Below are 16,121 nucleotides of genomic sequence, written 5' to 3' on the forward strand. Positions count from 1 at the left end.
ACAGCTACAAAACTTCTTGAGTCTTCTTTCCATTTCTGTGGCACAGTCTCAGTAAAAATGTAATACAACAACATTCCTGTTAGTGTTTGCTGCAGGGTATTCTTATTAGATTGCATTAAATGCACAAGTGTTAGTGATGTTTCTGTGTGTTACACTGCGTATATATTCAGTAACAGACTGACAACACATTAAGCAATGTCATTTCATTATTCATTCACCCCTCGTTTCATAATAACATGCTGTTTCTCCTGACAACATGCTGACCTGAAGCTGCAACTTTTGTGAAATAAGGCTGATGGTGCTGAACACAAGTTACATCTGCTTTTATACACAAGTGAGAATCCTTCAGATGCCACAGAGAAAGCTGCGCAATGACATGCATGAATTCAGGGGCCTCAGAGGACAGCCCTGAAGGAACAAAATCCCCATGCATCAAGGCTGAATAATAGAAATTTCTCACAAAGAGGGCACAAAGACGATGAGATAGAGATACTGCAGATATTAGCAGGTGAAGCATACGCAGCCTCCTAAAGCAGAAAATGTATGGTGTAACAGAAATGGCATCAGTGAACCAATTCAAGATGTACGACTGAGACTGGACTGCTGAGCTGCTGCTAACGATACTCACTGTGCTTTCTGTCTGTGAAACGACTACCAATCACTGTGATTATGGCAGAAAACAGCAGACTTACATAGATTTATTTCTCTTGACAGTATGGAGCCTGAGAGTGAGGCTAGTTTCTCCAACCCTTAACGATTAGCTGTCTCTCTGTCTGTGTCCCACAAACTCTGCTGGAGTGACTATTGGCACATAAACTCGTGTAAAATGGAGAAACACTGACAATATTAAATGTGATCAACTTATGTTGATCTATAAAACGATAAAGAATCGAGAGAAAGTGGACAGTTAGCCACCTAGCCTGACAAACACCGGACAGAAGACAACAAAGACAACACGTACCTGAGTCTAAGTCCTTTTTTTTTCTAAATGTGTCACCGTCCTTTTTGTAACATGTGAGGTGAAATCCTACGGGGGGTGATGACAAGCGCTGAAAACGAGCATTCATCTAAATGTTAAACCTGACTGCAACTACGCAGGCCTACATAGAAATCGCGATCCGAGGACGTTAGTGGCTGGGATTGTGAAACTGACAACACAGTCCCGAGCTGAGGCAAAATCGAAGGCAACGGGCCCCGGATGGCTACCAGCTAAGCTAACGCAAAGGCTAGTTCACTTCACTCAGCAAATACCCGATTATACTCAGCCATTTTGACTCGCGAAGGAATCCGATCGAGTCTTTAAAGCTAGCACGACTTCTCTACTGTGTTTCTATTTGACAAGATAGAAATGTCTCACTATTAGCCCTCGACGAAGCTGCCATTCCTGCCTGTCGATGTATCCACTCTTGTTTACCCAGCAGGTCGTCTGTTCGCTGGCTCCGGATACAACACAGCCGTTACCGTCGCTGCCGCGCGGGGGCGCCAGATCACCGCCAGCTGCTTTACGACACTTTGCGACAGCTTGACTAAATCCCGTTTGTTTTCCAAAAGCAGGACGTGCTGATAAAATCTGTCCCTGTAATACATCTATGATGTGGAGAGGACCGAGGACGCTCTCTCCTCGTCCTGTTTCATGTCGACAGAAGCGCACGAGGAGCTGTTTGTTATTGTAAACATGCACGCATATACACAGGTGATATCTGTGTATCATTGTTTTGCACCTTCTTAAATCCTCCATTCCAAATACTAGCGCGCCCACTAGCGTATTGAGGTTGGAGGTGTGAAAATCATATCTCGAGCCCTTGATCAACCCCAAATACAAGAATTTCAAAAAATGCTTAGTTGCGCAAATTAAAGTTATTGTTTAGCTGACGAAAGCCACTTATAATAACTGTATTTAATCACGTTGATACAACCCATAGACTGTATATAAATATTATAAATTACTAAATTAATTCAATTATATGCAGTCTACGATACAACCCTAAGATTGTAAGAATCGTGCAAGCACGCGACATCAACATGATGAAATATACTGAGTTTGATCTGCTTCAAGAGCTACAGCTTGAGACAACAAGACATAGGTCTAAAGAAAGGGTTTTGTTTTTGAATGGACCGAGGTGTTGTCTGAACAGATGCGTTTTCTGTCTGCAGTGGAAGATGTGTAGGCTAGATAAAGAGAAATTGATATTGTCATTGAGAATCATGAGTAGGCTTATCCCACCAAATGCAGGTTATTCATATCAATTGGGGTGGCAGCTCCTCCTTTAGTCAGTATTATAGGCCTATGATTCAAACTAACTGAGGTATATACTGTTTATTATGAATTATAGTCTATTATCCAAACAGTGGGACCATTGTCTTATTCTAATACTTAGTATGGAATATCTCCCTGACCGTATATCTACCTTTCTCTTGACAAAAAACCTGTAGTTTATATTTCACAGCTAAAATGGAATTAAAGAAAATATTAGAAGCCTGCTTCTGTCTAGAGAGTATATCGCTGATGAGCTGTTAAATTAAAATTAGCCTATACTGAGAACAAGGGAAGTGATTCTGTCTGAAGAAATGCAGACTAGACTTAACCAAGCAAATGTACCCATATTTTTTAGTAGCTTGAATATGGGCACAGAATAGGGACAAGGAGACACTGATAAAGCAAATGACTGACAAGGTACAGGTACAGGGCATCACAAAGTAAGATCTCAAATATAGTGGACACTATATGAGTGTACAAACACTAGTTTGTGACATTAGATTTACTCCCATCTGAGGCTGGTGTGGCAAGTTTAGGATTAGGTCTTGATAGGTGGAGAATCAAAATGTGTTTTTAGACCAACAAGAGAAGCAGCTGAATATAATCTGTTTAAAATCAACAACTGGGTAGGCCTAATGTGTGCATTGACATGTGGTCTGAAGAAAGGAGGAAACTCTGCAGGTCACTTGGAACTGTGAATTTTCAGTATTTTGCTAAAGATTAGGCACTATTCTACAATGTACATAACAATGCCTGCACAACAGCTTTTGTTATCTTTCTTTTTTTTTGCAATGGCGAGTTTTCTTAAAAACCGTCTAGTGTGTAGTGCACAGTTTTTAAAAGAGGCTTTAGTGCAAGCTGCTGGAGTCTCTGCCAGAGAACACAGTTTGCCCTGCTTTTATTTTTTTCATTTATTCACATAATGAATGATTTTTGTTCTCAAAATATATTTTTTAAACTTAATTTAATACAATAAAATCTAGCTTCAGAACAAGTCAGGGAAAACATAAACAAATAGCCTAAAATATAGAGATTAGCAGTGGAAATGATGTTACAGCATAGTCAGATACAAAAAAAAACAAAAGAAAAAATCATAAGAGGTAGCAATATATTAGAAAATCAAAAGAGAAGGTTTTTTTTAAAGGCAACACAAAAACGAAAAACAATCAGGTAACAAAAAAAAGGAGCTCAGAGGAGCCAGGTAAGATACATTAAAGGAGCAAGGACCTAGATATACTGTTTACATTTTTTGCTTTGCTATTAATGTTTTACCTTAAAAATGTACTCTGGCTCCCCCTCCACAGTAGGGGTCGTCGTGACATTTAATAACAATAAAGAAGACAACGAAGAAGAAATTGGGGCGGAAAATCGTTCTGCGCCTGCGCACAATTCAGTAATCTCGAGGTAAAATGGCGACGGGTGCCATTTCCACGGAGTCCAAGAAAATAACCGAATTAAGAGTTGTTGATCTTAAATCCGAGCTAAAACGAAGGAATTTGGACACTTCTGGTATAAAGAGCGTCCTTCTTGCAAGACTGAAACAGGTAACTAACAAAAGCCTATATTTGTAAGGAAGGGTTACCGAGCTGCGAAAATGCCACACAGAGTTGCTAATGCTAACGTTAGCTAACGCTGTGACGGTTGTGTTTCCTGATAGGTTATCGATAATACATCCATGGGCTATCGAGTGCTGAACTGTTGACATGCGCGCTGGCTATGTTTAGCTCTGTAACTGCACCCTGGGTTAGCTGCTAACACTGTAAACATAACACTACACCTGTCGGAAAAAGTGAAACGTTAGCCGCTCCAGCTATCGTGAACGTCGAGAGCAGCTGATGCTGCTACGCTGTTATCATGGGACCAAAACAGACACCAAAGGCCTCTGTAGGTTGTCAGTTTATCGAAACAACACGTGGAAACTGCTTGCCGATCCTATAAAGCGCCACGGTGTCAAATTAGGCCACCACCTGGCATCGGTGTTTATTGGAAATGATCAGATTTCGTATACTAGACTTTCAGTTGTTGAAGTGAGCCTCGTCGTTAAACGCTTGTAGGACCACGGAAATATAAACGCGGACTCACATCAGCAGATCTGTGTTTCCACTCGAGGGTGGATATATTTTGGGATCAAAACATGTCAATGAAAATTATACATTAAACATTGACATTTAAGAAACGCGAATATCTCGCTTTGTCTCTCTTGAGTTTGAGAATGTATTATTCTGAACATATTCGGAATGAAACAACCTGCTATCTTATTTATTTAATTACGGATATTAAAAAAACAACATATTTTGATGTTATTAATAGCCTTTATTTTGTGATTTTGTTGGTTGGTGAAATGAAAGCCAAATTAAATTAATTAAGTGTTGTGGTTTAGGTTAGGGATGCGCGATGATATTGGCAGGTCATCGGTATCTGCAGATATTGGCTTTAAAATGAAATATCTGTATCCATCAACATGTTCATTTCTGCTAATATGACAAATGCTGGTGTTTTTATTTATTTATTTTGTATTTTTTGATGAAATATACATGCACAGAAAATCAACACTAAGTTAAATTATTTTCTTTTTTCTGCACAACAGATGAAAACTACATACACGGAAAAGCATTATATTTTATGTCTCCATCTGCTGGTGGGCCATCACTATAAGAGTCTGCATAATGTGATTTAAATTCCACTACAGAGGAGACTTGCTAATCTCTAAAATTAGATAGATATATCATCATTGGCATTAGTTATCTGCATCAATTATTGGCCAAATGCGATGTTATATATCCATTATATTATATATAAACCATTTTGATTAAGCCTTTGACATTTTAGGTCATAAACATGATGACAGACTAAAACTTGACATTCGAAGTTAAAATGTATCTATAATTTCACATCTGATGATACTCATGTCACATTAACTATTCAAAGCCATCCATCAGAGAACCTGAAATTCTGCACCACGCTTACAAGAGTAATGAAGTGAATAAGACAAATAAAACATGGACAAGGTTAAAACTAATCTGATTTTTTTTTAAGTAGCTCACAGTTTATTCTGTCTCACCAGGCAGAAGAGTTTGTTGTTTAGGAGAAAAAATGTGAACAGCTTTACTTTAAATCTTTTTTAAGGCTCTTCAGGATGAAAATGGTGATACAGAAAACATTCAAATCCAGTCTTCAGCTGACGCATCAACTCGGAAAAGTGGAAAAGCCAAAGGTAATGATGCTTTCGCTTAATCCATGAGACAGTGTAGCTTACAGAGTCTACATGTTCTGTTCAAATTTTTTTTTTTTGCATGGAGATTTAAATTTTTTTAAATATATTTTACCTTTCAGGGAAGAAAGTGGATTCAGATGCGGATACCACAGGCGAAGAGGATGTGTTTTCCAAGGTGACTGAGGCATACATTTCCGTTGCATAAATGTTTGCCACATCTCTTGCTTTTGTGCTTCCCATAATTATCATTAAAATGGCATTTTATGCCATCGTTGCAGAGTTCTTGTACATAAATAGTTAGCAGCAATTGTTTTTAAAGTGTGAGCCCAATCACCACAGTGAGAGCTGTTTCCATGGTTTGTATGAAGCCAAAACCAAAATTATTAAAAAGTTTGGATTGTCAGTGGAGGCCAAGCAAATATCTATTAATGCCAGGAAGTCAGTCTGAAAAAGTGTAAAAAGATGAATGACTAATAGCAGTTGAGATACTTGTAAGACTGAACAATTTAGTTGACAAAGTTTGTGCAAGTTATTCAAACCTTTCTCGGTCCCATTAATCACTGGAACTGAATTCAAAACCACAAACGTAATTCACAGAGGCTGGACTTTCCTCCATGTGATTCTCTAATACTGTTGGGACGAAAACATAGTTTATCTCTGTGTCAGAACCTAGTTTGAAACTGCATCCTGTAGTTCTCTGATAGGAGTTAGTATCTCTAGAAGTGTTATGTCTTTTGAGATTGATGCTTTATGGATTCATAAAATAGAAGCATGTAGTGCTAATGTTTTGCAAATATACAGCAATATTTTGTTAATTATTTATGTACAATTAGCTGTGACATTTTGTCACCCCACCTTTTGTATTGATTCACTTGTCAGCTCACCTCAGTGTTTTCTGTTTTAGGAAACTGAAGAGTACGAATCAGAAAAAGGTATGTATGTCGGCGCACTAATGCCCAGTGCTAACATTAGGTTGTTTTGTCTTCACAGCCAACATGTATGATGACAAGAAACTCCTGTTAGAATGCATAACCACATCTAGTGGTATTTCATGCTTCTGCACTATCTAGTTCACATTGTGCCAAAAAGAGAACAGATGATATGTTTAATGAAGATGTCTCGAAGTCCTACTCAAGCTTTTTGTAATTGGTGGTAAGCACAAAAATTACTGGATACGGGTTGCTTGACTCGGTTACCAAATTCTCGTGGATTACTCAGAATATTTTAAAGAAGGGTTCTCTTTGGCTCTGTGGATTTCCGTTGCCTCTGGCATTCAACCTCCTACATTCCCCAGGGAAACAAAGAGTGAAGGCTCACAAACGAGCTGATATTTTATGTCCGGTGAATTGGAAGAAGCAACAACGTGTTGAACTTGAATGATTTCACTTTCCTATTGACATTGGTGGACAGACCAGTGCCCTGGGCAGGTCTGAATCCTCTGCTACCTTTACCACAGGAATCAGCCGCCTTATCACAGGTTTTGTCATGTGAGCCAGCTTGTCAACAAGGATGGGATTTGGGTTGCTCAAGGAACGCTAGACCCCTCCTAACACTTTGTAAAGATGTCAAGGCCTCAAATCAAGAGGCAACAAAAGATCAGGAGACTTAGCGCATCCATTGCAGATGACATCCATTGAAACTGGCACTGATTCCTGCCAAAGGACTGCAGCCGCAGCATGATGTGTACAGTGAGGAGATCTGCCACACAGCACGACCCACGACCGGAGGGACAGGCTGTTGTCACCACAGGGACACGTGTTTTGTACACAGATGTGTACAGTTGACTGGACACATTACAGCCACTTGGATTTTGTGATGAAAGATGCTTTTTCAGAGTGCCCCGAAATCAGCTGATGTTACATTGGTTTTTGAAGAAACATTGGAAGATACTGAAGATTTCCTAGATGGCTTTCCATAGACTGACCAGCTGAGGATGCTTTTTGCATTTTGCAAAAACTGACGGGTGAACTGATGAGTTGTTTGTCTTCATTTGAACTTTTCGACAAGATTCCTACCCGGAGAACTGCCACACTTTGTAGGAGGCATCTGGAATTGCACGTTCAGTGTGAATTATGATTCAAGTACTTCACATACACTACATGTGTCAAGAAATGAAGAGCAGCATTGAATCGTCCCTCGTTCAGTGAAGAGTGTGTGTTTTGTGTCTTCCTGTGGTGTCTACGCCCTCGATGACCATTAACACTAAATGTGCTTTCTATTCTACTTTTAGGTCAAGTAACATGCGACATGTCAATGTTAAAAGTTGTGTTTTGCCATGTTTATCCTTGTTAAATCCCTCAGATGTAACTGATACAGATGATGGTACTCGTGAAAATTCTAAGCCTGCACCCTGTGAGGACAGCCTCGCTCAGTCCGAGGCTGAGGCTGAACCAGAGTCAGAAGCTGTGGCGGCTGAGGCTGATTCAGAGCCTGAGCCAGAGGTGGAGGCAGAAGCCGACCCAGAGGTGGATGCTGAGGCCGACCCAGAGGTGGATGCTGAGGCCGACCCAGAGGTTGATGCTGAGGCCGAGCCAGAGGTCGATGCTGAGGCTGAGCCAGAGGTGGATGAGGATGCCGACCCAGAGATGGATGGGGAGGCTGAGCCAGAGGGGGAGGCCGATCTGGCTGAGATGGATGCAGAAGCCATGAATTCCCCCAAAGAAGCCGAGGACGATCACCTATCGGTCTCAATCCCAAATGAAGATGCCATCACCCTAGATGTTGATGGCGATGATCTCTTGGAAACAGGTAAACATGTGAAACTTCCAGATCCAGAGGCCGAGAAGGGCACTGATGAGCCAGAGGCCTCTGCTGAGACGGGCCCAGATGATGACATGAAGGCGGAAGAGACCGAGGGCCACAAAGATGGTAAGAAAGATGAAGGATCCAGGGGTGAGCCCACGAAGAAAGACGGCAGAGAGGCCCAGAAGAAAGCTGAAACGGGAGACAAAGACAAGGATTCTGGGAAGAAAGGCCCCTCCACTACTGGGGCATCAGGTCAAGCAAAGAGGTTTGTCTTTCTATGTCAGTTCTTTGATACTACTACCAAGTCCAGCTCACTAAGAACGCAACATTGTGGGTAGCCTCAAGATTTTTTTTTTTTTTTTTGCCATAAGGGAAATGTTCACTGATGTACCTAATCCTGCCATTTACTACTTTGATTTATTTTTCTGAAGTTGGTTAAATTGTGCCATTAACCAGGAGCTGAGAAAACACGTCTTATTTTGTTACTTTGACCTTTCCAGCAGTTTTAAAGCCATTTCCAGTTTCTACACAAGGCATTCTAAAAGAGCGTTAGTCCCCGTGATGGCAGTGTTTTTTTTTCTTCTTTTTGGTCAAATGATTCGCTGTGAAGTTGAACAAACCTCCGAAGATTTCATTGGTCCAGGGAATAAATTGGCTGACAACCTGACCCATCTCACCACTGGAAAAGCAATGAAGCCTTTGAGACATTGGTTCAGATCCACGCCTTGCCTGCAGGATTTTTAAATTTTTATTTGTATTTTTTGAAAAGCACAAAATGTGGTGTTTTATTCCACTAGACGAATGCCTGTCACTATACGTCAGGTTTTATTTACCCTCACTCATTTCCTCTGTTTGTTGTTGCAACATTTGCTTTGTAGCTCTTCAAGAGACAGAGATGGGAAATCTACAAAAGATGACAAAGGTAAGAAGCGTGTCCAAATGTTCTAAGAAATGTGGAACCCAGGGAAGCAATTTTCTTATTTCATCCAACTGTGTTTAAAAAACATCTTTATCAGGAATCGTCAGCAAGAGCAGCTCTTCTTGCAACATATGGGTGAGCGGCCTGTCTTCAAACACCAAAGCAGCTGATCTAAAGAACCTGTTTGGCAAATATGGGAAGGTAAATAACCCATGCAGTTGTTTTTTAATTAGTTGGTTATTTTGAATATGTCTGGAACCAGCACTGTGACTTTGTGTTTAGCGTCTTGAAAAAAATGTTAACGTGAAATCCGTTGCCAACAGGTCTTAAGTGCCAAGGTGGTTACAAATGCTCGCAGCCCTGGTTCAAAGTGTTACGGCTTGGTGACGATGTCTTCCAGCACAGAGGTGACACGCTGCGTCTCCCATATTGACTGCACAGAGCTCCATGGACAGCAGATATATGTTGAAAGGGTAAGTTAGGAGGTGGATGTAGAATCAGAATTGTTTGAAGCTAGTAATTTGTCATATCATATATCATTCATGATAGTACCGGTATAATTTTTAACATGATGAGACAAATTAATGTCGTGAAATGGCAATATTTTGACTTGTTGACATAGTATCATTACAACATTAAACATGGCAACAACAGACATGTTTGAAAGTGAAACTGCTTCTGGCTCCATGAAGGAAGAATGACTTTTCGAGTGACTTCAGTGGAGATGAATCAGTGGCGTTTCACTCTCATTTTTGAGGTGGAGCTGATTAGTTGCTGAGGTCAAACGCTGCTTTTCAGATTCTCTCATTCCACCATCATCTCTGACACGTAGCTTTAATTGGCCTGCGAGTCCTGAATGTTTTAAAAACAGTCTGTAAGCGTTTTACTGCTCAGAGTAAAGCGGCTCCTCTGACAGCAGCACCTTCTGCCTCTCTCTCTCTGTCATTTTCCCTCTCTATTATGCCCGTTAAGGTGTGTGTGATGAAATATTTATATTTTATACAGAATCTAACTCTCACTGAGGTCCTGCTGTTTACAAACTAAAGAAATGAGAGATCATTTCTGTTTATTTTTTACAGAATATTTTAACTTGCGTTACTGTTAAGTTTATGTTGACATATGAAACTTACATGTATTTTGTTACAGTTTTATGTTTTTGAAATTCAAATCAAATATTTTCTATTTTTGTCGTATTGTCAAGAATATTGTTATTGCAAAAATACCCTGAAATATCATGATATTATTGTAAGGCCATATTCCCCAGCCCTGTTTGAGACCTTGCTTGGTCTAATGCCACCCTTTGTATTGTTTTTTTTTTCCAGGCCAAAAACGATCCATTCAAAAAGGAGGGCTCAAAGAAGGAAGCAGAGGAAAAAGCAAGTTCCAGCAAATCCAGTGATAAGCGCAGCTCCACTGGGATAAAACAGCCGAACAAGTGAGAAACAGAAAAGGTTTGAAAGTTAATCTTTTGTTGATTGAAAGCACATTTAACCTTTTGTTTTCCTTGCATGTAGAGCACAACCATCTTACAAAAAAGAGGACAAGAAATCGGAGAAACTTTCAGAAAAGGACAAAGACTCATCCAAGAAACAGGAAGCCAGAAGTGGAAATTCTGAGTCAGTTGCATCAAACTCGGGGCAAGATTCTTCAAAGAAAGATGATAGAAAACATGGACGTATGTTTTGCTCCTGTTCATCTTAAATTTGAAAATCAGGTTGACATTATCATAAAGCACATGTTTTCCTACTCTAACTATTTATCCTTTATATCCTAGGGACAAAGAGCCCAGGCAAGGTGGTGATGGCCCATCATCCCAAAGGAGATTCGAATTTTGGCAAAATGAGACCTTTCAGAAGGGGAAGGTATTTTGACAAAGTAAGACTTAAAAAAAAACTAAATTTCTATTTTCATGAATATAATTGTTTTTTAAATCATATTTTAACTTTGCCATCAGAGGATGTTAAATGAGATTCTGTTTGACACGTTTTTTTCAGCCCTTTGTGAACATGAATGTTCAGAGGCGCCCAAAATGGTTGATTCCTCCTGAAGAGGTAGAAAACTTCATATTATAAACACATAACTTTATTTGCTCTATCCGTTTTTCACCTTTTGAGCTTTTTTTTTTTTAAACTGAAATTTCTATTTTCTCCCTTTAGTTAGAGATGATGAGAGACAGACAGCGACCTTTTATCAACAAGGGAGAAGACATCCTGCCCTTTGAGAAGATGAAGGAGCAGAGGATGCGGGAGCGGGTGGCCCGTGTGGAGCGTGTCCGTAGAGCCGTGGAGTTGCGCAGGTAGTCTTGAATCATGTCATTATTAATTACTTTGTATCATGTCTTCAAGTCCTAAAACGAGGTGTGTTTGTTTTTTGTTTTCTTTGAAGGAGACGAGAAATTGCCGAACAAGAACGTCGGGAACGTGAGCGTGTCCGTCTGTTGAGAGAGCGTGAAGAACGGGAGAACCTGCTCCGCGAGCGACAGAGACTTGAAATGGAAAGACAAAAACTGGAAAGGGAGCGTTTGGAGAGGGAGAGGCTTGAGAGAGAGAGAGTCCGTATAGAGCAGGTACCGTGAGCATGAAATAATTTTACCTGTGTACAAGTAAACAATTTTCCCCCCACAAATCTTCAGGCTTCTCCAAAAGCTGCTTATCTTAGGAGTTAATGATTACAGATTGCAGTTTATAATTTCAGGTGTGCAGCAGGAAAGTGGATAGACGGCTGTGTGCATTAGCAAGAAGGAGTAGCCTTGTAATTTGCTATATTTTTTAAAATGCTTCGGATTTGTTTGTAAGAAGTTGTTAAAGCCACTCAGACTGTGATAATATCTGTATCTCTCAGTAGTTGGTGCAGTAGTAAATTGGTGCATTTTAATATGACTTCTTTCAGGAACGGCGAAAAGAGGCAGAACGCATGGCACGTGAACGTGAGGAGCTGCGGAGGCAACAAGAGCAGCTCCGTTATGAGCAGGAAAAGAGAAACAACCTCAAAAGGGGCCGTGAAGTGGAACACGGGTAAATGCACTATTTAAATTTTTGTCCCTCAGCATTTTCATCGCGGTGTGATTATGATCAAAATTGTTTAACCTAAGTGGAGACTTGTAAGGCAGCAGTCGTCAACTTTTGTCTTTTTAGAATTTGGTGTTTTTGACAACATAATCATGCTTCCCTTTTATTGCAGCCATATTTTTTTTTGCTGCTCATTGTGACTGTGAGGAAAGTTTTACCTGGTGAAATTTACATCAATGCATAATCCTCCTCAGGCAAACAGAATATTGCTTAAATAGAAAATATTACATAAATGATACCACTGTATTGAATATATTTTGAACTGTCCAAGCTCATTGCTCACAAGGTATGTTTGTATTCAATGTTTCAGCCGGAGAGATGATTCCTACTGGAATGGCAACAAGAAGTTGCAGTCGGAGTCTGATGTCCGTTTGAACCAAGGTTCGAACTACAACCGGCAGCAGAACCGCTTTTCAAACTTCACTCCCCGAGAGAGGGGTCGCTTTCCAGAGGCTGCTGCCGAGCAGCCCAACACGTACGACAGGTACGAGTGCTGGAAGTATAGCACCTGAGGTCGTCTACAGTATGTGTTCCTGGCCTATCTGTTTTATGCTGCTTTTTGCTCATTTCACTTCTTGTGATGTGACCGATCTCATTTTCTCATTTCGGTCTTTGTTTTGTTGCAAGACGTAACCGGTTTGACGAGCCAGAGGTAAAGAAGAGTCGCCCTGCTCCTCATAGAGAGAGCTCCAGCTTTGAGCGTTACCCCAAGAGCTTTGAAACAGTCCGCAGACCTGAGCCACCTCCTCCACCACGCACCGAACTCCGGGACACCGACCGCAGGGACAGAGATGAGAGGCGGCCCATGCCCATGCATGATCGCCCTATGGGAGCCAGAGCTACAATGCCTGGCATGTCGCACAACCGCTCACCCAGGGACGGAGGGCATGGATGGAAGAATGATGGAGGCATCAGCTCCAACAAGGGAGATATACGGTAAAATAAAGAAGAAAAATCCTCAGTTTCCTTTTTTTTCCTCCACAATCAGTGAAAGCTAAATTGTTTGTTTAAAATCTCTCACTGGGCTGGGCAGAGGACCGATGCGCATGCGTGCAGAGCGATCAGGCAGAGATGGTCCAGGCCCGTCACTCAGAGGAGGCGCCTCGGCCAGCCAGGGGAGGAGCAGCTTTAACGATCGAGATGGGAGACCCATGGTGATGAACGATCAGGTGAGCTGACCCTCTTGATTTGAGGTCTTTTTACACCAAACCTCAATCATTTGTGCAAAATATTGCATGTTAATTAAAAACATAAAGCCCATCCACATTCATTTCTGAGCCTTAGTTTTTTTTCTCCTTAAATGAACATCAACAAATATTCTGCATTTTCATTTCATTTTTTGTTTTGTTCCTGGTGTAAAAAGGTCTTAAGAGTTCTCGTGCATTTCATAGGTCCTCTGTACTAATGGTTTTGGTCATACAGAAAATAAATTAAGGTTATCTTAAGTCTGAAAAACACATTTGAATCTCAGCTAAATAGAAAATTGGCAATCTATTGATGATTAGTTAATTGACAGAGTTTGAATTAACCTCAATTTTGATGTTTTTAATTTTACTCAAATATTTAGTGAGTCCTGTTTCTCAAATGTGAGGATTTTCTGTTTTTCTGTTTGTAGCTAATTAACATAACTGGTAATGAACAAATCCTCAGCACACTGCGCAGGAATTTAAATTCTTTGTGTGACAGTTCAATTAGTGAAACTTAAAATCTGCAAGATTCTGTTTTTTCTCTTGTTAATTTAGTCATTTAACCTTTTTAAGCCCTAAATACAAATTAACCATTTTAGTCATGCTGTGTTACCTTTAGTTTGCAAACCTGTATGTGGAAAACATATTGACTTACTGTTTGGGGACCGCGTGTAACAGTAAAACTGTATCAAAACATCTGTTTACAAACTCTCACTTAACATGTGCAGTGTAATCCAAGTCTCATTTATCCAGTAGTATGCACAGTACTTCCCTAACGCGCAATTTTTCTAAAGAAGTTAACATTTAGTCGTAGACTCCTGGCTCAAAGTCTGGTCTTTCTCTGCAGCCATTCAGCTCTGGTCGCCAGGTCGTGGTGGAACGTCACAGCAGGGATCAGGGTCTGAGGAAAGAGTGGCACGGTGGATCGAGCTCCCAGGGTGGGGGCTACCCCGACAATCGCAGAATGGGAGACAGCCGGGGCAGCATGATGGCTCCTTCCAGGTACAGCAGACTCATAAACAAATGATTACAACACTGAATCGTATTATCCTATGATAAAGCTCGTTTGGGTCGCCCCCAAGATACTTAACAGAAATGTTGACCCCTTATGAGCCAGTTAGCCTTAGATCTTCAGGTGGGGCACTTTAGGAGGCTTAAAACTAAAGGTGACCGTGCTTTTGCCATCAGGGCCCCTTAGCTTTGGAACGACGTGAGGAGATGAAGCTCGCAGAATCAGCGACTTTTTAAAAACAATTTTTACAGACTTGCTTTTATGTGATGCCGTCTTTTTATTTCTTTTGTTTCTTTTTTATTATTTTATCTATTTAATTTATGTTTTATCTATTTTATTTCATTTTATTTGTGGTTTGATTGCTTTTAGTTTTTCTGTTTGGTCTATTTCTTTGTATTATTTTATGTTGACATAATGCATCCTGCATCCTGCATTGTTAGCCCACTGGTTTTAATTTTTATCTTAACTCTACCCTGGTTTCTTCTCGCTTGTTCTCAGTCGGCTGTCTGGCTTTCTGTTGTTGTATCGTTGTCTTTGTATTCCCATTTCTGCTTTGCATTGTTTGTCAAAGCTCTTTTTAAACTCCATTTTTAAAGGTGTTATATAAATGAAGTTATTATTATTATCCCTTTTATCTGCCATCTTAAACTTTGGTGTTGTTTCTCTTTGTGCAGTCACTCTTCATCTGGAATGAACCGAATTGTACAGATTACCAACAACTCCATTCCCAGTGGCGGCAACGTGGGAGGATTCAAGCCTTTTAAAGGAACGCCGCGGCAGTTCTAACTGCTACCACATTTTGCCACTTTAAGGCACCTAAAAGTTTGAAGACTTTTGTGAACTCTTTATTTTTAGAAAATCAGCTGTTTTAGGTGGCACATTTGTGGCCAAGAGGTTGATGACACTATTTTATTTTGTATAGACAAGTGTTGACTTCGGTGTGGGGTTTCCCTGACAGTTCTGCTGTTACCGTTAAACAACCCTGTGCACATGTTTTACTTATATTTCGAAAAATATTGTACAGCCCTAGGTCTTTGTAACAAGTTTTCAAGTGATGTTATCAATTTCTCTGAGTGTTGTATGTACATTTTCAATAGCCTAGTGTCACGCTCAGTTTTCCTGTGAAATAGGTCTTATTTTAGTGTATTATAGAGTTCAGTGAGTGTCAGGGATCATTCACTCATTTGGATGTTTCTCTGTGAGGAAACAGATGACAGAGGAGTATTTTTTTTAAGTCATAGTTTGTGTGAATGTCCTGTTTTGTAAAGAGTAGTTGGATTTGCTAAAACAATGTGAAACTGTAAACTAGCCTGCATTGTAGCAAAACACCTCTCATAGGCTGTACATACAGGCCTGTGTGTCCGAAATAAAAAAGAAATTGACTTTCAGTTATGTTGCTGCAGAGCATTCAGTGGTGTCAGAGTCCATGAAAAGACACATCGTTTTTCCATTTGGTCATTGTTATTCTAACAATTCTGCAAATTCAATTACACCTGGCAGTCAAATAATGGCTTTGGCAGTTTGGGTTTCTCAGCCAGTTCACAGCCTGTTGTCTGAATTAGGAGAGGACATGATTTTATAAATCACATGATACTGGGACGTCTGGTTGTAAGTCATTAACCCTGTGACACAAGCAGGGAGCACTTGGGTGTCAGCTGCTAGAAGAGTCTGAAAAACACAGCAGACAGTATGAGATCTGCATGTTGATTAAAACGACGA

The 16,121-nt window shown here is 40.3% G+C and overlaps 2 protein-coding genes across 5 annotated transcripts in view; one reads left to right on the top strand and one right to left on the bottom strand.

Moving 5' to 3' along the window:
* rnf111 (ring finger protein 111) overlaps nt 1–1,494 on the bottom strand; it is a 37,959-nt gene extending 36,465 nt beyond the window's left edge. For 3 of the 4 annotated variants that reach the window (XM_042492040.2, XM_088077812.1, XM_042491880.2), the window contains exon 1: nt 962–1,445. The gene's annotated coding sequence lies outside the window, so the exon portion shown is untranslated. Of the gene's footprint in view, nt 1–961 lie in introns of all 4 variants that reach the window. The other variant, XM_042491958.2, reaches the window with a different exon arrangement.
* A 2,148-nt stretch (nt 1,495–3,642) lies between these two features.
* On the top strand, nt 3,643–15,790 carry sltm (SAFB-like, transcription modulator). The gene is made up of 20 exons (XM_042492160.2): nt 3,643–3,801; nt 5,384–5,471; nt 5,591–5,646; nt 6,376–6,403; nt 7,773–8,481; nt 9,095–9,138; nt 9,233–9,336; nt 9,459–9,608; nt 10,458–10,570; nt 10,650–10,810; nt 10,910–11,010; nt 11,130–11,186; nt 11,292–11,431; nt 11,521–11,701; nt 12,025–12,149; nt 12,514–12,687; nt 12,831–13,139; nt 13,237–13,372; nt 14,238–14,392; nt 15,077–15,790. The coding sequence occupies exons 1-20, from the start codon at nt 3,667–3,669 to the stop codon at nt 15,186–15,188; spliced, it is 3,078 nt and encodes a 1,025-aa protein (XP_042348094.1). The 5' UTR covers nt 3,643–3,666; the 3' UTR covers nt 15,189–15,790.
* The last annotated feature ends 331 nt before the right edge of the window (nt 15,791–16,121 follow it).

Source organism: Plectropomus leopardus, chromosome 1 (assembly GCF_026936395.1).
Source record: "Plectropomus leopardus strain MGB_pleo_1.0 chromosome 1, ASM2693639v1, whole genome shotgun sequence".
NCBI classification, from domain to species: domain Eukaryota; kingdom Metazoa; phylum Chordata; class Actinopteri; order Perciformes; family Serranidae; genus Plectropomus; species Plectropomus leopardus.